This window comes from Lampris incognitus, chromosome 2 (assembly GCF_029633865.1).
Source record: "Lampris incognitus isolate fLamInc1 chromosome 2, fLamInc1.hap2, whole genome shotgun sequence".
Classification (NCBI taxonomy): domain Eukaryota; kingdom Metazoa; phylum Chordata; class Actinopteri; order Lampriformes; family Lampridae; genus Lampris; species Lampris incognitus.
This window is the reverse complement of record NC_079212.1, coordinates 112,274,291-112,297,960: the sequence shown is the minus strand read 5'-3', so window position 1 is coordinate 112,297,960 and position 23,670 is coordinate 112,274,291. Positions and strand designations below refer to the sequence as shown.

Genomic DNA, 23,670 nt, shown 5'->3' with positions numbered 1-23,670 from the left:
AGTGCCCCTCCTGGCAGATATAGGAACCTGCCTTTGTAGATTCACACCAATGTTGGAATTTACAGTAAAACTACATCAGCTGTAATCAATACATGCATACATTGTCATTTCAGACTATCTGAAGATAGATAATAGTGAGAAAATACCCCGAGATCTACACCAATCATACCTATGCTGGTAGAAAACAGCTTATGCCATGACAATAGCAACCGGTTACTCGTTCAAAGTATTTATAAGCGCTTCCGATGCGGGGAGGATGACTGCACAAATTCACGTTTGCAGCGGCCTCACCCAGTATTGGTGTGGGACCCGTCCATGCAGTATCTTTGTCCACATCTGTGTCTAAGTTTGTGTCTTCATTTGATGGCTGGGAGAGCTGGTGCTGGATCAGCTGGGAGAGCTTGGTCTGCCGCATCCTGTGGGCCCAGGGACCACGGCCCTGACTGAAGCTGTGCCTGAAGCAGAAACACCAAGGGTGGTCTGACAGGACATGGAGGTGGGGCAGGCTGAGCTAACTGCTAGTCCATGCAGACCGGCAGTTCTGATGACACCGAAGGCGGTCTGGCGGCAGCCTCGCCTAGTGTTGACTGTGTTTTTGGTGTCATCATGAGGAGTGCGGGGAGGTGTATCAAGGGTGTCTGGCTGGGACAGCTGGCGTTGGATCGACTGGGGGAGCCTGGTCTGCTGCGTCCAGTGGGCCCAGGGACCACAGCCCTGCTTGGAGCTGCGACCAATGAAGAAACACCAAGGGCGGTCTGACAGGACACAAAAGCGGGGCAGGCTAAGCTAACTGCTAGCCCATGCAGACCGGCAGTTCCGACAGTCATCCTGGCATTCACTCTCCCGGACAGTGAATTTTTTCTTTTTTTGGATATGTTGGCTACGTATGGCTTTGTAGCTTGGATATGTGTTTTTGTCTTTGTGTTGCACTGCTGTGGGCTGGGGGAAACAATATTTTGTTTTATTTCATGTGCGCAGGTGCATGCATGGTATGAAATGACAAAGAAATGTTCCAGATTCCTGATTTATGGTGAATAATATATATATATACATATATATATATTAATGTTGCTTATGGTGACAGGCATGGGTGCAAGTCTATGAATACTGGGATGACATCCAGCGCTTTACCGGTGCCCCCGTCCATAGGGTTAGTGGTTGTGTCAGGAAGGGCATCCAACGTAAAATTCTGCCAAATCATTATGTGGATTGACAAGACCGCCATTGGTGCTGTGCCCTCACAGGGTACCAATGGAAACTATCAAATCTGCTGTGGCGACCCCTGGGAAACAGGGCACAAGCCAAAAGAAGAAGAAATAATATGCCATACGTATGCCTGGTTAATGTTCTGTGACAAGGCGTTTTATATGATGTAATGTGTGATCGGTGATGTAACGTGTGATCACATTCTGCTAATAAACTAAGCATGCTGAAAATAATACAAGTATTATTTGGTTAGCTGACTAAATTTCTGTTATGGATTAGTCAGACTGGCTATGGTGGCTAGGCTAACAATAGCCATGTTAGCTAGGCTAGCTCTTATATTATCTTTGGGTACATCAGCAAGGATATATGCAATTACTTTACTGTCGTTTCAACAGCATCACACATATCCCAACAAAAGAATGGACAAGCGAATGTTGTGCCAACATTGTCAATAGACAGAAAAAATATACATTTACAATAGTACTTGTCGTAAACTAGCCCACTGCCATTAAGTTTGCAAATGCATCAGGGGGCAGTACTGGTGACAGTCTGACAGTGGCCTACCACTTACAAATGACACCTGCCGTTAGGAAACGGTATGTACCGGTGGGCCACGAGTGGCATACCACTCTAGGAATTGGCATGTGCCGCTGAACCACTAGTGGCATACCATTATTGGGTGCCAACTGTAACAGACCCTTTTTCATAGACAGAATGCCTTTTGTGCTGCGAAACGCATAAATTCTATATGAAACCATATAACACTGTAATGCCTTTTGTCCACGAAAAACGCAAAAAAGTTAGCATTGTGTCCATGTAATATTGAAGAGAGCGCACATGGCGCCCCATGGTGCCAAGTGTAACAGACCCTTTCTCGTAGACAGAATGCCTTTGCTTTAGTGTACGGAATTATTCCTGTATGATTTCATGACACATAATTCATTCCGTAAATAAACATAATTGACTTAATCCTTTTCAAAACACTGACATCTATGAAATTTCTTTATGCATGCTCAATAATCCAGGTAAGAAAATGAAATAAAGTCTGAAGCTGCCCCTTGAGGCAAATTTGTAATTTGCTATTGACAGAATTTTGTACCACAGATTATACCCAGGGGAAGCTACACCTAGTCTCTATGGTTTACCTAAGATACATAAACAAGATCTGCCATTACAGCCTGTTGTTTGTATGATTAACTCAGTGACCTAAAACATCTCTTAGTTTCTTGCATCTATTCTTAACCCGTTGGTAGGCAGTAATGAACATCACATTCAGAACACTATGGATTTTGTGGATAAGGTGAGAGACACCATTATGGAGGGAGATGAAACAATGGTCACTTATCAGGAATCAGGAACAATTTATCTGTCACTTCATCTTATGTACTACTTATACAAAACAAAGGAAATTCAGTTTCCCCCAGCTCGCAGCAGTGCAACACAAAAGACAAAAACACATATCCAAAAACCTCCAAAAAACACCACCACCAAAAACATACAAAAACAGAGAACAAAGCAAAAAAAAAACAAAAAAAAAAACACAAAGAGCCCACAACACAGTCCACCCAGTCCAAAAACTCCACTGTGCAGAGAACGAACACCAGTCAGGATGACTGTTGGAACCCGCCGGTCTACATGGACTAGCAGCTAGCTTAGCCTGCCCTGCTTCCGTGTCCTGTCAGACCGCCCTCGGTGTTTCCTCTTCAGGCGCAGCTCCAGGCAGGGCCGTGGTCCTTGGGCCCATTGTATGCAGCAGAACATGTTCTCTCAGTCGATCCAATGTCAGCTCTCCAGCCAGACACCTTCGACATACCTCCCCCACACGATGACACAAACGCAGACGCAGACAAAAACACTGCACAGTCGACGCCAGGCGAGGCTGCTGCCAGACCACCTCAGTATTTCCTCTCAGGCAGGGCTGTGGGCTAGCAGTTAACTTAGCCTGCCCTGCTTCCGTGTCCTGTTAGACCGCCCTCGGTGTTTCCTCTTCGGGTCCACGGGACGCAGCAGACCAAGCTCTCTCAGTCGATCCAGGGGCAGCTCTCCCAGCCAAGTGAAATTGATAATCAAAATAAACACTTCACACAAACTTGAGACACAGAGGCAGACGTGAACAAAGACACTGCATAATCGGTACTGGGTGAGGCTGCTGCAAACCTGAGTCCATGCCACCATCTTCCCATATTTTATAATGTTAAGTCTCTCTTCATGTGCATTCCTGTTAATGAAGCAGTGGAGGTGGTCCGCATTAAATTACAAAATGACTCCACCTTTAACAGTGACCAAGTGTGTCTGCTCCTGAAGCTGTGTCTTCAGTCCATATACTTCACATACAGGGGGCAGTACTATAGGCAGAGGCATGGGTGTGCTATGGGTTCCCCTGTCTACCTTTAGTGGCTAACTTGTATATGGAGGAAGTGGAAAAGAGGGATCTGATGTCCTATCCAGGGACACCACCTAGCCATTGTTTCAGATTTGTGGACGACACCTGGGTTAAAATTAAATGTCAGGACGTACCACATTTCACCAACCACATTAACTCTGGACAACCACATCAAGTTCATCAGGGAGGATGTGAAAAATGACAGATTAGCCTTCTGAAGACTGTGAAATTGCAATTGGTGATGGGGGACATTTGATTGTTGAGGTTTGCTGTAAACCAACACATACTGATCAGTACTTAAGGTTTGACTCATCATCCACTGGAGCACAAACTAGGAGTCATCAGGACGCTGTACCACTGAGCTGACATCCCCACCGACACAGCGGCCGGGGAAGGGGATAAATCCCACATTGAACAGGCCCTGCTTAAGTGTGGTTATCCTAACTGGATGTCTGTCAAAGGCAGGAAGATGCCCAAACAGTACACCAGACGATAGAAGAGAGGCGAAGGACCACAGCTGTCTAAGCGTAAATGAGTGGTGATTCCGTATGTGGCGGGAGTATGGGAAAAGTTGAAATGCGTATTTTCCAAACACCACGTCTCAGTTGCTTTCAAACCCCAAAACACGCTGCATCAGAAATTGGTCCCCCCCAAGGATCGGGTCCCCCAGCACAAACAGAGCAATATAGTGTATGCTGTTAAGTGCTGGGAGGATTGCCGTGTTATGTACATCGGAGAAACTAAACAGACGCTGGCCAAGAGGATGGCACAACACATAGGAGCTAACGCGTCAGGCCAGGACACCGCAGTCTACACCCATCTACAGGCCAGTGGCAACTCTTTCAAGGATGAAGATGTGCACATCCTTGATAGGGAGGAAGACTGGTTTGAACGGGGAGTCAAAGAGGCCATCTATGTGACAAGTTATGGTCGTACATCTGTCGCCATCTTACAACGCTGTGATTGCAAACATTCCTAAATCTTCTGTGAATAGTACACATGGCCATTGTAACTAGTTAATAGTCACACCCATATTTGCATATGAAACCGATCGTTGGTTTTGGTCGTCATGCCACTGTATTGTTTATAAGGGTGGGGATACCTGCAGTCAGTTTAGACTGAAGAGGTAACTTAGATGAGTGATGAAACTTTTCTCTCAATAAATCTTGTATCCACATGAACTGATTCAACTTTTTTAGATGTCTACAAAAGTTCAAGCACCCTTTGCTTTCGTGCGCAGAATGCCTTCTGTAATTGTGGAGTCCCAGAATATATTGTGCTAAATCCCTTTCGTGCACATCATACTTTCAGTAATATAGTAAAACACTTAAGTGGACAAAATAAACATTCGATGGCACGGAATGATGATATGCATTCTGCATGTCGTGCCACAAAATTATAAATGCTTGCCTAGGATATCTATTATGTGGACAGAATTACTTTTGTCTACAAAATTAGTTTCTTTTGACCACATATTGCCGAAGTGCATTAAGCCTTTTGTCCACAAAATGAAAAGCACAACGGTCAATTCAGTGCACGACAGGAATTATCCGTTTGGTTTTCTGTGCACGAAAGTATGTGCTCTTTCAATATTTCACGGACACAATGCTAACATGTTTGTGTGTTACGTGGTTTCGTAATAAATTTATGCGTTTCATAGCACAAAATGCATTCTGTCTACGAAAAAGGGTCTGTTACACTTGGCGCCCCATATACCATCAGTCACTTTTCAATCTCGGCGCTACTGGGCAATTCTTGCCTTTAGCCTTTCCTTCTCAGTCCTTTGTTGTTTTTCCTCTCAGGAATACTCAGGCTCATATAAATATGGTTGAATAGGTCCACAAATTCTGACCGTTTCATCTCCAGTAATTTTTTTCTTCAAAAATTGTCATACTGATCAGAGTCTAGCCCAGGCATTATTTGTGTAAAGAATTTTGTGAAGAGTGAAAGTTATAAATGAAATAATAATAATAATGGATTACATTTATATAACAATATCAGTGTGCAGTACACTGTAGCCTGTAAGTCAACCTGTATTACTATTCGCGCTCGTATTGGCACACCAGCAAGTTCCTGAGCATACATATAAAAGAAATGTGTTGCTGTGGCCATCTGCGAACACATTCAGAAAAAAACGCAATGCCCAAATCATTCATAACGATGAGTTGTGTTAGCCAAAACAAAGATACAGCTCTGACACCTGGTTAAACTGCTTTTTGGAATACAATGGAGTGTGATGGCTTGCAAAATGTTGGCATCTCGGACATTGGTTACACTGCAGCTGCTGGTGAGAAGGAGAAAATCATTGATGGTTTCCATCTTCTCACAGACATATAAAAAAAATAGACACACCAACTTTATCCTTAAACAGAAAATACCATTGGCCAGATAACATGTCCAGGCTACAGTGATGTAAAATGGTGTGACGCAATAACAATCACATACCTGGAGCAATAAGGGGCGGGGCACTAACAGCAGTGACACTGCGGCTCATGTTTATGGCCCGCACCTCTGTGACCACTGCACTGTCCCCCTTTTTCCCTCCATCTGTGGGGCTGTCGGATGGGCCTGTCTTCCCCCCTGAAGAGCCCTGGGTCCCTTGGCTAGAGTTCTTGATCAGCGAGGCAGGCTGGATGGGTATGGGGGTTTGCTTCAGGCTCAGGGCCTGCAGAGTCTGAGAGGAGGATGTGGTTGCCCCCTGCTGGCCTCGGATGGCCAAGTTCTGGACCTGATTCTTCAGAGACGGCACAAAAAGGGATCGCAACCTGCATAAATACTATATGAAATTTGACTGTGTATTCAAGTTATATATTTACAGCTATTAAAACAGTGATGTTTATTCTCTGTCAATCCTAATTATTCAGGGTTCACCAATATCATCAATACCTATGACCCACTGATACCATCTTGTGGTACTTTTTACTACAACTTTCTCAAAATTCCTGAACAAAATGTCTTTACATCTAAATTAGTATTCATCACAGGGATGTAATTATGTAATTAACAATGTGCAAATAACTTGCAATTTCAAATGACAATGAGTCACAGTAAAAAGTAAATACCATGAAAGCCAAAGAGAATTGACTGATGTGCTTGTTTATGCTACAGCACAAATTTAAAATGTATTCAGAAATGTACACATGCTGACAAATATACCTAAAGGTGCATACAGTTACTGTTGTCACCCAATCTCTTTAAACTGGGGAAATCAAATGCTTTCCTTTGACTAAAATTTGGCCATTGCAGCACACAAACCTTACTAGAGCCCTTTCTCGTTTCACATATTTTGATTACTTCACACTAAAAATTTCAAAATGGCATCCAATCCCTTGTAACGATGAATGACAGTGAAAGTTTATTGCAAGAGATTGAAATTTTCAAAGTGACTTTTACTGAAATGATTAAAATTTAACCAGACACCATTTAACCACCTGTGTTGCTGAGTAATTGCCTATTAAACAACATTGAACAGACCCTCTAGTGTCACTAGTATGTAGTAATAAGACATACGTTTGTATGTAAGGAATTGGATGCACCATGTAGAGGCAAAGAACCATCCAACACACCCACACTATATATATATACATATATATACATACACACACACACACACACACACACATATATATATATATATATAAATATAAAAAATGTCGAAACCGCCAATGGTGTTGAGTGCTCGACTAATGAGGAACGGAATATCAACACGGATACAGGAAAAAATATTTTAATGCATAGCAGTACAGGCCTGTTTCGTGCGTCTCTGAAATAATTGAGTGTAAGACGCATGAAACAGGCCTGTACTGCTGCTATGCATTAAAATATTTTTTCCTGTATCTGTGTTTATGCAGGTTGCAATCCCTTTTTGTGCCGTCTTTGATGGGTGCGAGATGCACGAAACAGGCCTGTACTGCAATGTATTAAAATCTTTTTTCCTGTATCCATGTTGATATATATATATATATATATATATATATATACACATATATATGTGTGTGTGGGTGTTTCTTTGTTGAATGTGTTTCTTTGTTGAAACACATTAGCAGCTGATGAGTGCGAGACGCACGAAACAGGCCTGTACTGCAATGTATTAAAATCTTTTTTCCTGTGTCTGTGTTGATATTCCGCTCATTAGTTGAGCACTCACAACACCATTGACGGTTTCGGGAAAAAACGCTATATATACATATACATATATACATACATACATACACACACACACACACATATATATATATATATATATATATATATATATATATACACACACATATATACATATATATACATATATATATATATACATATATACATATATATACATATATATATATATATACATATATACACACACACACACACACACACACACACACACACACACACATATATATGTATAATTCAGTGAGTCAAGTAATTTACTTGACTCACTGGATTATTTTGCCCCTTATTTGTTGAGCACTTTCCCTGCAATTGAGTGTTTCTTTTAACAAAGTTTTATATATAGTGTTGTATAACCAAACCACTAGGGATGCACAAGCCAGTGCATTCTTAGTGCCGTACCCAAGCCCTGATAAGTAGGGAGAGTTGCGTCAGGGAGGGCATCCGGCGTAAAACCTTTGCCAAATCAAATATGCGGATCATAAATCAGATTTCCATACCAGATCGGTCGAGGTCCGGGTTAGCAATGACTGCCACTAGTACTGTTGGCCAGCAGGATGCCAGAGGAAACTATGCTACTGTTGGGCGAAGGAGAAGAAGAGGGGGAAGGCATATCCAGAGGCAGTGGGAATGGAGGAAGGGTAGGAGTGTGGAGGTGAGAGTCAGAACTTGAATATTGGCACTAAGACTGGTAAAGGGAGAGAGCTGGCTGATATGACGGAGAGAAGGAAGGTAGATATACTGTGTGTGCAAGAGACCAGGTGGAAGGGAAGTAAGGCCAGGTGCATCAGAGGTGGGTTCAAAGATATTCTAAAATGGCCTGGACACGTGTTGGTACCCCTTAGAAAAGATAATGAATAATCGGATTATAGTGATATTTCAAAATAATTCGTTTATTTAATTAGTGTTATATATGTCTCCAATCATGTAATCAGTCATTCAGCCTATTTAAATGGAGAAAAGTTGTCACTGTGCTGTTTGGTATCATTGTGTTCACCACACTGAACATGGACCAAAGAAAGCGAAGGACAGAGTTGTCTGAGGAGATCAAAAAGAAAATAATAGACAAGCATGGTAAAGGACACAAGACCATCTCCAAGCAGCTTGATGTTCCTGTGACATTTGCAAATATTATTAAGATGTTTAAGGTCCATGGCACTGTAGCCATCCTCCCTGGGCATGGCCGCAAGAGGAAAATCGACCCCAGATTGAACAGAAGGAGAGAATATGAATGATAGAAAAAGAACCAAGGATAACTGCCAAAGAGATACAAGCTGAACTGCAAGGTGAAAGTACATCTGTTTCTGATCACACCATACATTACGTTTTGAGCCAAAGTGGGGTCCCTGAAAGAAGACCCAGGAGGACTTCATTTTTTTGAAAGAAAAACGTAAAGAATCCAGACTGGAATTTGCTAAAATGCATACTGACAAGGCACAATCCTTATGGGAGAATGTCCTTTGGACAGACGAGTCACATCAGCTATATGTTCCCAGATGAAAAAACTAAGCTTTCAAAGAAAAGAACACCATACCTACAGTGAAACATGGAGGAGGCTCGGTTATGTTTTGGGACTGCTTTGCTGGGCCTGGCACAGGCACACAATGAAATCTCAAGATTATCAAGGCATTCTGGAGCGAAACGTACTGCCCAGTGTCCGAAAGCTCTGTCTCAGTTGCAGGTCATGGGTCCTCCAACAGGATAATGACCGAAAACACGCAGTTAAAAGCACTCAAGAATGGATAGGAATAAAACATTGGACTATTCTGAAGTGGCCTTCCATGAGTCCTGATCTGAATCCTACCGAACATCTATGGAAAGACCTGAAACTTGCAGTTTGGAGAAGGCACCTATCAAACCTGAGACAGCTGCAGCAGTTTGCTCATTAAGAGTGAGCCAAAATACCTGTTAAAAGGCGCAGAAGTCTCATTGAGACCTACAGAAAATGTTTGATTGCAGTGATTACCTCAATCAAATATTACATGGTTTACATTTACATTACAAAATTACAAGGTTGTGCAACAAAAAATTAGGTTAAGGGTCCCATCACTTTTGTCCGTGCCATTTTCTTTTGTTTTATGATTTACAATTACTTTTGTAAATGTCAAGTTATTTCAGAAAAAAAACGTACATTCTTCATTTTTTGTGGAGGAGTACAAACAAATTTGAGCACATCTGTATTTCAAGAAATGGGAGGAACACAAGGTTACATATAGTAAGTAGAAGGGAGTGCAAGGAGATGCGCTGTAAGGAAAAGAGAGGTGGTGAGGGCAAAGGAAAAGGCGTATGGTGAGTTGAACAAGAGGCTGGACACTAAGGAATGCGAAAAGGATTTGTACCTAGACAGAGGGACTGAGCTAGGGAAGATATGCAGCAGGTTAGGTTAATGAAGGATAGATATGGAAATGTGCTGACAAGCAAGGAGTGTGTTGAGAAGGTGGAACGAGTACTCTGAGATGATGAATGAAGAAAATAAGAGAGAGATGATGTGGGGATAGTGAATCATAGTGAATCAGGAGGTGTGGTAGATTGGCAAGGATGAAGTGAGGGCAGCAATGAAAAGGATGAAGAGTGGAAAGGCAGTTGGTTCAGATGACATACCTGTGGAGGCACAGAGATGTTTAGAAGAGATGGCAGTGGAGCTTTTAACTAGATTGTTTAAGACAATCTTGTTAAGTGAGAGGATGCCTGAGGAGTGGAGAAGAAGTGTACTGGTACCGATTTTCTAGAATAAGGGTGATGTGCAGAACTGTAGCAACTACAGAGGTATAAAGTTGATTGGCCACAGCATGAAGTTATGGGAAAGAGTAGTGGAAGCTAGGTTAAGAGGAGAGGTGATGATTAGCGAGCAGCAGTATGGTTTCATGCCAATAAAGAGCACTACAGATGTGATGTTTGGTTTGAGAGTGTTGATGGAAAAGTATAGAGAAGTTCAGAAGGAGCTACATTGTGTCTTTGTGGATTTAGAGAAGCATAAAACAGGGTGCCGACAGAGGAGGTGTGACATTGTATGAGGAAGTTGGGAGTGGTAGAGAAATATGCAAGAGTGGTGCAGGGTATGTATTAGGGCAGTGTGATAGTGGTGAGGTGTGTGGTAAGAGTGATGGATGGGTTCAAGGTGGAGGTGGGATTGCATCAAGGATCGGCTCTGAGTCCTTTCTTGTTTGCAATGGTGATGGACAGATTGACAGATGAGTTCAGGCAGGAGTCTCTGTAGACTATGATGTTCGCGGATGACATTGTGATCTGTAGTGAGAGTAGGGAGCAGGTTGAGGAGAGCCTGGAGAGGTGGAGTTTTGCACTTCAGAGAAAAGAAATGAAAGTCAGTAGGAGCAAGATGGAATACATATGCGTGAATGAAAGGGAGGACAGCGGAATGGTGAAGATGCAAGGAGTAGAGGTGGCAAAGGTGGATGAGTTTAAATACTTGGGGTCAACTAAATAATGGGGGGTGTGGGAGAGAGGTGAAGAAAAAAGTCCAGGCAGGGTGAAGTGGGTGGAAAAGAGTGTCAGGAGTGATTTGCGACAGAAGAGTACCAGCAAGGGAAAAAGAGAAGTTGGACAGTTTGGAGACAAAGCAAGAGAGGTGAGATTGAGATGTTTTGGACATGTGCGGAGGAGAGATGCTGGGTATACTAGGGGATAGTTGCTGAAGATGGAGCTGCCAGGCAAGAGGAAGGCCAAATAGAAGGTTTATGGAAGTGGTGAGGGAGGACATGCAGGTGGTTGGCATGACAGAGGAAGATGTAGAGGCTAAGAAGAGATGGAAACAGATGATGGATGTTTCTGCTGTGGCGACCCCTAACGGGAGCAGCCAAAAAAAGAATATATATATATATATATATATATATATATATACACTACCGTTCAAAAGTTTGGGATCACCCAAACAATTTTGTGTTTTCCATGAAAAGTCACACTTATTCACCACCATATGTTGTGAAATGAATAGAAAATAGAGTCAAGACATTGACAAGGTTAGAAATAATGATTTGTATTTGAAATAAGATTTTTTTTACATCAAACTTTGCTTTCGTCAAAGAATCCTCCATTTGCAGCAATTACAGCATTGCAGACCTTTGGCATTCTAGCTGTTAATTTGTTGAGGTAATCTGGAGAAATTGCACCCCACGCTTCCAGAAGCAGCTCCCACAAGTTGGATTGGTTGGATGGGCACTTCTTTGAGCAGATTGAGTTTCTGGAGCATCACATTTGTGGGGTCAATTAAACGCTCAAAATGGCCAGAAAAAGAGAACTTTCATCTGAAACTCGACAGTCTATTCTTGTTCTTAGAAATGAAGGCTATTCCATGCGAGAAATTGCTAAGAAATTGAAGATTTCCTACACCGGTGTGTACTACTCCCTTCAGAGGACAGCACAAACAGGCTCTAACAGGTACTATTTAATGAAGATGCCAGTTGGGGACCTGTGAGGCGTCTGTTTCTCAAACTAGAGACTCTAATGTACTTATCTTCTTGCTCAGTTGTGCAACGCGGCCTCCCACTTCTTTTTCTACTCTGGTTAGAGCCTGTTTGTGCTGTCCTCTGAAGGGAGTAGTACACACCGGTGTAGGAAATCTTCAATTTCTTAGCAATTTCTCGCATGGAATAGCCTTCATTTCTAAGAACAAGAATAGACTGTCGAGTTTCAGATGAAAGTTCTCTTTTTCTGGCCATTTTGAGCGTTTAATTGACCCCACAAATGTGATGCTCCAGAAACTCAATCTGCTCAAAGAAGTGCCCATCCAACCAATCCAACTTGTGGGAGCTGCTTCTGGAAGCGTGGGGTGCAATTTCTCCAGATTACCTCAACAAATTAACAGCTAGAATGCCAAAGGTCTGCAATGCTGTAATTGCTGCAAATGGAGGATTCTTTGACGAAAGCAAAGTTTGATGTAAAAAAAATCTTATTTCAAATACAAATCATTATTTCTAACCTTGTCAATGTCTTGACTCTATTTTCTATTCATTTCACAACATATGGTGGTGAATAAGTGTGACTTTTCATGGAAAACACAAAATTGTTTGGGTGATCCCAAACTTTTGAACGGTAGTGTATATACACACACATATATATATACACACACATATATATATACACATATATATATATACACATATATATATATACACATACATACATACATACACACACACACACACACACACACACACACACACACACGTGTCAGGATTCAGGGCTCACGATTTCAATTCAGTACGATACAGTGGATGCCTTGGTAAGCAAGAGACAAAACACCATTGCAGTTCTATTTTTTATTTATATTAAGAATTAGGCCCAACCCAGCCACTGAGGATGCACAAGCCAGTGCATTCTTAGTGCCAGTCCCAAGCCCGGATAAATGGGGAGGGTTGTGTCAAGAAGGGCATCCCCCATGAAATCTTTGCCAAATCAAATATGTGGATCATAAATCAGATTTTCATACCGGATCGGTTGACGAGGCCCGGGTTACCAATGACCGCCATCGGTACTGTTAGCCAGCAGGGTGCTGGTGGAAGGTGGAAACTATGCTACTGTTGGGCGAAGGAGAAGGAGAGGGGGAAGGCATGTCCAGACGCAGCAAGAGAGGAGGAAGGGTAAGAGTGTGGAGGTGAGAGTTGAAACTTTGAATGTTGGCACTATGACTGGTAAAGGGAGAGAGCTGGCTGATATGATGGAAAGAAGAAAGGTAGGTATACTGGGTGTGAGAGTATACCTAGCAACATCAGAGGTGGGTTTAAACTCTTCTACCATAGTGCAACTGGGAGAAGAAATGGGATAGGGGTAATTCTGAAGGAAGAGGATGTCAAGAGTGTGCTGGAGGTGAAGAGAGTGTCAGACAGAGTGATGAGTATGAAGCTGGAAATCGAAGGTATATTGATGAATGCTATCAGCACATATGCCCCACAAGTTAGGTGTGAGATGGAAGAGAAAGACGAATTCTGGAGTGAGTTGGATGAAGTGGTGGAGAGTGCACCCAAGGAGGAGAGAGTGGTGATTGGAGTGGAATTCAATGGGCATGTTGGTGAAGGGAACAGAGGTGATGAGGAGGTGATGGGCAGGTATGGTGTCAAGGAGAGAAATGTGGAAGGACAGATGGTGGTGGATTTTGCGAAAAGGACGGAAATGGTTGTGGTGAATACATATTTCATGAAGAGGGAGGAACACAGCATGATGTAAAAAAAAGTGGGGGAAAGTGCACACAGGTGGACTATATCTTATGTAGAAGGCATGATCTGAAAGGGATTGGAGACTGCTAGGTGGTGACAGGGGAGAACACAGCTAGGCAGCATCGGATGGTGGTATGTAGGATGACTTTGGAGACCAAGAAGAGGGAAAGAGTGAAGGCAGAGCCAAAGATCAAATGGTGGAAGTTAAAGAGGAAGACTGTTGTGTGGAGTTCAGGGAGGAGTTAAGACAGACACTTGGTGGTAATGAAGAGCTGCCGGATGGCTGGACAAGCACTGCAGAAATAGTCAGGGAGACAGCTAGGAAGGTACTTCGTATGTCATCAGGACAGAGGAAGGAAGACACGGAGACTTGGTGGAGGGATGAGGATGTACAGCAAAGTATACAGAGGAAGAGGTTGGCAAAGAAGAAATGGGATAGTCAGAGAGATGAAGAAAGTAGACAGGAGTACGAGGATATCAAGCGTAAAGTGAAGAGAGAAGTGGCAAAGGCAAAGGCGTATGGTGAGTTGTATAAGAGGTTAGACACTAAGGAAGGAGAAAAGGACTTGTACTGATTGGCTAGACAGAGGGACCGAGCTGGAGAGGATGTGCAGCAGGTTAGGGTCATCAAGGATAGAGATGGAAATGTGCTGACAAGTGAGGAGAGTGTGCTGAGAAGGTGGAGGGAGTACTCTGAGGGGCTGATGAATGAAGAAAATGAGAGCGAGAGAAGGTTGGATGATGTGGGGGATAGTGAATCAGGAAGTTCGGTGGATTAGCAAGGATGTAGTGAGAGCAGCTATGAAGAGGATGAAGAGTGGAAAGGCAGTTGGGGCTGATGACATACCTGTGGAGGCATGAAGATGTTTAGGAGAGATGGCAGTGGAGTTTATAACTAGACTGTTTAACACAATCTTGGAAAGTGAGAGAATACTTGAGGAGTGGAGAAGAAGCATACTGGTACCAATTTTCAAGAACAAGGGCGATGTGAAAACTGTAGTAACTACAGAGGAATAAAGTCGATCAGCCACAGCATGGAGATATGGGAAAGAGTAATAGAAGCTAGGTTAAGAAGAGAGGTGAGGATTAGCGAGCAGCAGTATGGTTTCATGCTACGAAAGAGCACCACAGATGTGATGTTTGCATTGAAAATGTTGACTGAGAAGTATAGAGAAGGCCAGAAGGAGTTACATTGTGTCTTTGTGGACTTAGAGAAAGCATATGACAGGGTGCTGAGAGAGGAGTTGTGGTATTGTATGAGGAAGTCGGGAGTTGCAGAAAAGTATGTAGGAGTGGTCCAGGATATGCATGACGGAAGTGTGACAATGGTGAGGTGTGCAGGTGGAATGACAGATGGGTTCAAAGTGGAGGTGGGATTACATCAAGGATCGGCTCTGAGCCCTTCCTTGTTTGCAATGGTAATGGACAGATTGACGGACGAGATCAGGAAGGAGTCTCTGTGGACTATGATGTTTGCGGATGACATTGGGATATGTAGCAAGAGTAGGGCGCATGTTGAGGAGAGCCTGGAGAGGTGGAGGTATTCACTGGAGAGAAGAGGAATGAAAGTCAGCAGGAGCAAGACGGAATACCTGTGCATGAATGAGAGGTAGGACAGTGGAATGGTAAGGATGCAAGGAGTACAGGTGACGAAGGCGTGTGAACTTAAATACTTGGGATCAACTGTCTAAAGTAATGGGGAGTGTGGAAGAGAGGTGAAAAAGAGAGTGCAGGCAGGGTGAAGTGGGTGGAGAAGAGTGTCAGGAGTGATATGCGACAGAAGGGTACCAGCAAGAGTTAAAGGGAAGGTTTATAATATGGTTTTGAGACCAGCTACGTTATATGGTTTGGAGACAGTAGCACTGACGAAAAGACAGGAGGCAGAGCTGGAGGTGGCAGAGTTGAAGATGCTAAGATTTTAATTAGGAGTGATAAAGAAGGACAGGACTAGGAACGATTATATTAGAGGGACAGCTCAGGTTAGACGGTTTGGAGACAAAGCAAGAGAGGCAAGATTAAGATGGCTTGGATACTATGTGTGGAGGAGAGATGCTGGGTGTATTGGGAGAAGGATGCTGAATATGGAGCTGCCAGGGAAGAGGAAAAGAGGAAGGCCATAGAGGAGGTTTATGGATGTGGTGAGGGAAGACATGCAGGGGGCTGGTGTGACAGAGGAAGATGTAGAGGACAGCAAGAAATGGAAACAGATGATCCGCTATGGCAACCCCTAATGGGAGCAGCCAAAAGTAGTAGTAGTAGTTAAGAATTAGGCCCAACATTTTGGAATTATCAAGGCATGTATTCAAACATAATGCAAGTGCAAAAGTTCTAACACAATTTTGTGCCATCTTTTCTTGTGTAACACAGTTGCTTTACTTTAAAACTTTAAACACTACTGGAATGACCAAGGCTGTTGTTTTGACCATTTTGGATTTTCAATGTTTAATAACAGATACAGACCTGCCACTCGCTGAATGCTGCTAAAATTTCGTATATTTGAATTACAATAAGTTTTACATCAATCGCACAAAAAAAGTTATAAGATCTAGCTAAAACGACCATGAGTGGTCAAAATGACCACGCATAATATGCATGTCACCATGCGCGTCATGTCACTATTTATGACACATGTTGTTTACATCATTTCCTTCACAACGTCCAGTTCTTTTTTACATTTCATGTTTTATAGGCCTTGTTAAATTTGTTAGATTAGCAGTATGTGTTTTCCATTTTGTTTTTCAGGTATTATTTCAACATGTCCGGGTACAGCCGCCATTTCAGACACACCATGACTACCACCATGGCGTTGCAGTTTACAGGCGTTGGACAGCGGCGATTTTTATTTGTTTGAAAAATAGTATTGTAACGATCACGTATGTGTAGACTCACTAGCCTGTTGGCTAACAGGTCGGACCCGTTAGTCGACTGGTTAGCGCAGTCGCCCTTGGTGCGGGCGACCCGGGTTCACGTCCTGGCTGTGGCGGATTTCCGGCTGCCTCCTGAATTCGTTACGGTATTAAAGTTGTTAAAATATTAATTTTGGTGTCAGTTATTTCCTAACAGACATAGTAACATATGCAAAGCATTAATATCTCAATTGGGTATTTATCTTGACAGAATATAAAGTTTAAAAACCGACTGTCATTTTGACCGCCCATGGTCATTTTAGGTAGGAGTGAAATCCCGGCCGTTCTAGTGTTAATAACAAACGATCTCGCGAAATGGGAAGTGTCTCAAACCATGAAGACCGTATCGACTGATTCGGAATTCGATCCACTATCATCCCACCCCTAATATCATTATATCATTAATAGGCCTTAGGTGGGAATCAATCGCCCACTGTCATCAGCATCACTACCGTCAGAATTCAAGAGTCAGCGCAGGAACTGTCCTGTGTTTGGGAAACTCATTGGTTACACGGCTAATTAAAACTGTCCTGCATGACTCTACTTCATTTTTGCATGGCTTCTCCTGTTCCTGGTCTTGAATAGACTGTCCTTTGAGGCCCTCTAGTGCTGCTTTAATCCATTCTCACTGCTGCTTTATTTTTCTAACTTTTCTAAATTCCATTGCACTTATTTTACTTTGGAGGTTCCAAAATAAATAAAGTTAATCTTGACTTTGTACCTGTGAGGAGGCCGTATGTTGTAAGGTGGCTTGATTGGAGTTTTCTGATTGGACGGCTGTCACTGTGGCCGTTGGAGTGAAGATAAGTTGTGGGGACAGGGGGACGGCCCGGCCCAAGCTCCTGGCTACCTGCACAAGGTTACTCTGCTGGGCCTGGAAACCAGTATACACACACGCACAGACACACAGACACACACACACACACACACACACACACACGATAATGTATATAAGAAGGAATCAATGCAAGGTAATACTGGAATTAGTCCTGGGTTAGTAAGCTTGAGAAGAGCTTATCTGCTATATACAAAGAAAATGTCATAGAATTTTGTCACATTTATATTATTACTTGTGCTCAAATGTGTACAGCAGTATAAAGCAGTCGGATGTCCATTTGAAATAAACATACCAAAATAACATTTAAATAGTGATTATAATGTTATATCTGCAGATTTACACACAGTTTTACAGACTAACATTCGAGTTAGGTTTTTGCACAGAAAAACAAAATAAAGATAAAAACAAAAACAAACAACGAAGGAAAAACCAATTATTTGCACCGACAAAACAGCACGTGTGTTACAACTACATCAAGAATGAAAACTAAGCAAGTGTGAACTGTGAAATTTGTCTCAATGTCTGCCAGAGGCACAGCACATTTTGAACGATGCTGTTTGCTTGCTTGTAATGAGGCGGCAGGCACAGTCTGTGTGGGCACATTCAGTGCCAATGGTAAAACTCTTGCCAAGATAAAATAAAAACCCAAGTTTCCCATATCCAACCTTATGAGTATAATGGGCTGTTGAAATGAGTCTGAGTATTGAAAAACCTTAACCATGATCTTTCAGCTCCTGCTATTGAAGCTATCATATGGAAGATAAAGCCTGACCAGAGGCAAGTGTTTAAATGGGTGAAGATTAAAATTAGTCTGTGACTGCTGAAAATATTCTCAGTGCATCAATGTAAAATCCAAGTCACTCCTGCTAATATAAGTAATGAGTTCTCTCAAGTGGGAAGATTTAGCCTAGGTAAAAAGGAAGCACCCTTTTACTATGAGAAAGTAACTACACATATACCACATCTGCACAGAATACAAAATTACAGAATACACAGCGAGCCTCCAGAGGAAAAAAACCCTGAGCCAGAGTTGTTTATTCCAGCAGTGTGTAGGGCATTTATATGTGTATGAGTACATTACTGAACATACGCACACTGCCCTTATTGTGTTTTTGTGTGTTTTTGTGTGAATGTTGTTTGTTTCATGCATCTGCCATCTCACCATCTGTGCACGCAGGTACATCTGCGCTTGGCTGGCAGTGAGAGTAGGGTTGGACGGGCTGCCCAGTAAGACGGCCTGCTGGGAAATACTGGTGGGAGCAGAACTGACACTCTGGGCCCGGCTAATCAGCTGGGCCGCTGCTGGGGAGGTGGTCAGGTTTATCTGGAGGGGAGGAGGGTGAAACTGGGATGGTTAGGTTAGGTCAGCTTCCCCTTCTCTCTGTAATTGTCAAAGTGTAGCACCGCTTTTTTCAGTAGAGGTTAAGAATAGGAACAAGTACTTCTCAGCTTACTATCCTATATGAGATGGACTGGAATGGAGAATAAGAGAAGGATGGTTTAGTTTACCAAGCACTAAAAGAATGTATGACACAATGGTAAATAGTCAAATAGCAATAGTCAAATAAATAGTTTTTTAACGATTAATGGGAATCTGAAATAAACAAACAAACAACTAAATAAATAAAAAGCGAGAGAGGTAAAAGACTATAAAAAGCATTACTGTGCATGTACATTTTGAAAAAAAAACTGCTTAAGTTTATCATTTAGCATTATGAATATATCACATAAATGTTTAATTGTTGGCAAAAATCCATTTCTTAGTCAACTGAGAACTCAAATTACCTTCTACCCCCTGAAAAGTACCATGATTTGTTTTAATTTCCTCAAATAAATCCCATTTCATAATGAGACTCTTCCAACCCAATCCTAACCGTGGGAGAAAAGTGTAGATAACTATAACCACTGCCATGGTGTCAGTACACCCCAAAAACATTTTCACGCAAAAAAAATAATCAACTTAGCTCCATTATAATCCAGTGGACAAAGGTGACATTGAGAGGCTTTTGAAAAGCTTTGTCCAAGAGTGTGAACTGCACTCACCGTAGTTGGAGAAGATCCTGTTTGCTGCGATGAAGTGCTGTTCTGAGAGGAGCTTTGCCTGCCAGCCGCAATGCTAGCCTGACATAGGGAGGCGTGGGAGGGAGAGAAACAATCCATTGCAATTCAGTGTGTTTGCATGGAAGTGTCTCTTGGATATAGTATATATATGTGTGTGTGTGTGTGTGTATATGTATATACATGTATATAATAACTTTGTTAAAAGAAACACTCAATGGTAGGGATAGTGCTCAACAAATAAGGAGCAAAATAATCCAGTTAGTCAAGTAAATTCTTTATGAGACAGTACAAGCCTGTTTCATGCCATAAGCAATCATCAGCTAAAGCTACATGGGAAAGAACACACCATTTACTGCCTCGGTGCACAATGTCCAATGGGGAAGGGAGAGGTTGCGACATTCAAAAATTAAAAAACACGTGACCGCTAACGGTCCAGTTGGGGGGGGGGGGTTGGTATTTGTCTATTGGCATGATTTATCTATAATTACAGAATAGATGCTTATATCTATGTCTGCAACTGCTGGCCAATGCATTCCTGGATAAGCTTTGTTCGGGAGTCCGCGGTGGTGTAGCGGTCTAAGCATCGGCTTTGTGTCGATGCAGTTGCCGACTGGGGACCGGGGTTTGCGCCTCGGTCTCGTCAGATCCGACTATGGCCGGACTCGATGAAGCAGCGATAATTGGCAATGCTGTCTTCGGGAGGGGGGCGGAGTTGGCCTGTGTTCGTCACATGAATGCGTCTCTATTGCTGTGTCCCAATTCAGGGTCTGCATCCTTCGGAGGATGCATTCTTCGGCCGATTACGTCATAGCGCTGGGCGAAGGCTGTCCCAATTCGCAGACTCCATCAGATTGCAGCCCACAAATGTGGCCTTCTTTTCGAAGGATGCACTGCTACTATCCTTCGCAGACTTCCATATCCCAAGATTCTTTGCGCGCCGCTGCTCTGCCCGTTCTCCCCAAACACACACACACAAAAAAAAAAAAAAAACAACAACAATGGTCGGTGGACGAATGTCTATTCAAAGCACCGAGCAAGATTTCTCTTATAAATGTAAGTATTGGGTTTCTACTCATTTGAACATCGAACGCCAGATATGTTAAACTTCAGGGGACCTTAAAACCTCAAAATTTCTGTTAAAATACGTGACGTTAGATGGAGAGGCTCTTCTCCCTGCTCGAGAGGATGATAGAGAGGCGTTGATTTATTTTTGTTTTTTGTGTGTGTATTAATTGTTATGAATAAGTTTATGGTGCAAAATGTTAGATGTTTTATAAATTAAAATATTGTTACTTTGTTATATGTGTTATCTATTCTTTTTACTATTTACAACTTAAGTACAACCATTTATAAAAGGGTTAACAAACATTTCACGGACAACAAAGGACTATTTTTTTAATTATAATTAAGCAACAGTCTTAAAATTTCCAACTATTTACAAATTAGAGAAAAAAATGCTATTTACAAATTACATATTTAAAATTACATATAATTAACATGATTAGCTGAGCAGGAGTCCCTGGCGGTGCTGCTGGGCTGGATGGAATGCCACAAGAAAGACCTTGGTGTCTTCTGGCTGCTAGTGGGACTCATCAAGGGTGGTCCCCAGAGTTTGTTTGGGAGTGCATGTCTCCACTGTCCACCACATCATCCATCTACCTATCTAATAATAACATTACCATAGGTTAAAATAATAGGTTTACCTCTCCACGGTCCTCTCTCAGCCGGATATAAATCAGCCGCCAGCTACGACGGCGACGCATCTCCTCTTCCTCCAGCATGAGGCAAATTTAAAAAACCAAAAGCGGCAGCTCTGGCTCCATAATTTTTCAGTAGTAACTTCCAAGAGTAATCGTGACATAAGGATAAGGTGACGCAATCAGGAAATCCACCGAAGGCTAGACCGCCCCATTTAACAACCATTGATGCGGTATACGGAGGAGCCTCCGGAGGAGTCGGCTTCGTAAACTGTGAAGGCTGCACCCTCCGAAGGATGCAGACCCTGAATTGGGACGCAGCTTGTGTGTCGGAAAAAGCAGTGGTTTGGCCTGGATTCGCCTCATCACGAAAGTGGCAGGGCAGCTCCTTCGAGACTGCTGGCCGGAGAGATGCAGTTGGCGAACGCATGCAGTACGAGGGTGGGTGTTTGAATTAAAATAGGGATCGATTGGCGACTAAATTGGGAGAAAAAGGGAAAAATCAGAAATAAATTTAAAAAAAGAAAAGAATATGCTTTGTTCTTTGAGAGAATTGTCCAGATGGTTGAATAATAAATGTTTCTGTCCACCAATGACCAAACATAACGACTTAAAAGATGTTACATTCTTTAAACTGTTGTTTCTAAAGCTACACGTGTGCATTAAACCTCTTTTTGAATGTTCCCTCTGTTAGACCGACGTATGTCTCTATTTTGCCGTTGTCATTTCTCATCACTGTAGCTTGGTAGGTAACTCCTTTCATCTGGCATTTTCTTTCGAGGGGGCATGAGTCGTTCACACGGCAGTTGCAGTTGGGGGGGGGTCCGATTGTGATGAAGGTGTCATTATTTTGTTCATGATTCTTGTGTTGTGGGACGATAATATTTGTTGAATTTTAGGCATGCAGCTGTAAATAATTTTGATGGTGTTCCTACTGAATATCTTCCTCAGTTGACTGTCCGGGGTAAAGCACTTATCCAAAAGCTCAAAACACTGCTTACCGATGTGATGTGTTAATGCACACATGTAGCTTTAGAAACAACCGTTTAAAGAATGTAACATCTTTAAGCCATTATATTTGGTCGTTGGCGGACATAAACATTAATTTTCAACCACCTGGAAAATCCTCTCAAAGAACAAAGCTTATCCAACCAGTAGTAAAATGTGCAATCTACGTATGTCTCACTGAAAAATATCTTTTCATTTATAAAACAGAAATGTCCCCATTGAATTACAGGAATGAATTGGCCAGCAGTTGCAGACATAGATATAAGCACCTATTCTGTAATTATAGATAAATCATGCCAATAGACAAATACCAACCCCCCCCCCCAACTGGACCGTTAGCGGTCACGTGTTTTTTAATTTTTGAATGTCGCAACCTCTCCCTTCCCCGTTGGACGCTGTGCACGTGATGCAGTAAATGGTGTGTTCTTTCTCGTGTAGCTTTATTGACAGCTGATGATTGCTTATGGCATGGAACAGGCTTGTACTGTCTCATAAAGAATTTACTTGACTCACTGGATTATTTTGCTCCTTATTTGTTGAGCACTTTCCCTACTGTTGAGTGTTTCGTTTACACACACACACACACACACACACACACACACACACACACACACACATATATACATATACATACACATACATACATACATACATACATGCATACATACATACATACATCACATAGAAAATTGGCAAATGCTCACCTCCTTTTTTACACTTTTCCATTTACAAAAAGAACCACACAGTTATCCCTTGGGAACTGCCCTGTACAACCAGTCTTCTACAGTTAGCCATTGACCACTCACACTCGCCTTGTTCAACGGGCCACAATTATCTTTCCTCCACTGCTCTGAGGATTTCATACTGCCGATCTTCCAGTTACAAGCCACTTTCTCAAACCCCTGCCACCCACCCCCAGCCCCATCGTTATGTTACCACTGGGCCATGCACTGACCTGCTGCACGGCAGCCAGGCTCTGGAGCTGAGCAGTGCTGAGACTATGCTGCTGCTGGAGGGCTGCTGTCTGCAGCATTAGGTGCTGCTGTTGTGCTGCGTACATCTGCTGTAGGTACTGGGCTGCAGTGTTAGGCTGTCTGTGCAATGCCTGCTGGATCACCTACAAATACATGAAGGACACACACACACACACACACACACACACACACACACACACACACACACACACACACAGGAACAGACACACACGGACAGACAGAGAGGTCATTGGTTGGATAGTATA

At 42.6% G+C, this 23,670-nt stretch overlaps 1 protein-coding gene across 1 annotated transcript in view; it reads right to left on the bottom strand.

The window, feature by feature from the left end:
• phc2b (polyhomeotic homolog 2b (Drosophila)) overlaps positions 1 to 23,670 on the bottom strand; it is a 117,345-nt gene that overhangs the window by 69,642 nt on the left and 24,033 nt on the right. The window contains exons 4-8 of the mRNA XM_056273488.1: positions 23,386 to 23,524; positions 19,708 to 19,785; positions 18,827 to 18,988; positions 17,548 to 17,700; positions 6,035 to 6,323 (exon numbers count right to left, since the gene is read on the bottom strand). Of these exons, the coding sequence (XP_056129463.1) occupies positions 6,035 to 6,323; positions 17,548 to 17,700; positions 18,827 to 18,988; positions 19,708 to 19,785; positions 23,386 to 23,524 (821 nt within the window). The remainder of the gene's footprint in view (positions 1 to 6,034; positions 6,324 to 17,547; positions 17,701 to 18,826; positions 18,989 to 19,707; positions 19,786 to 23,385; positions 23,525 to 23,670) is intronic.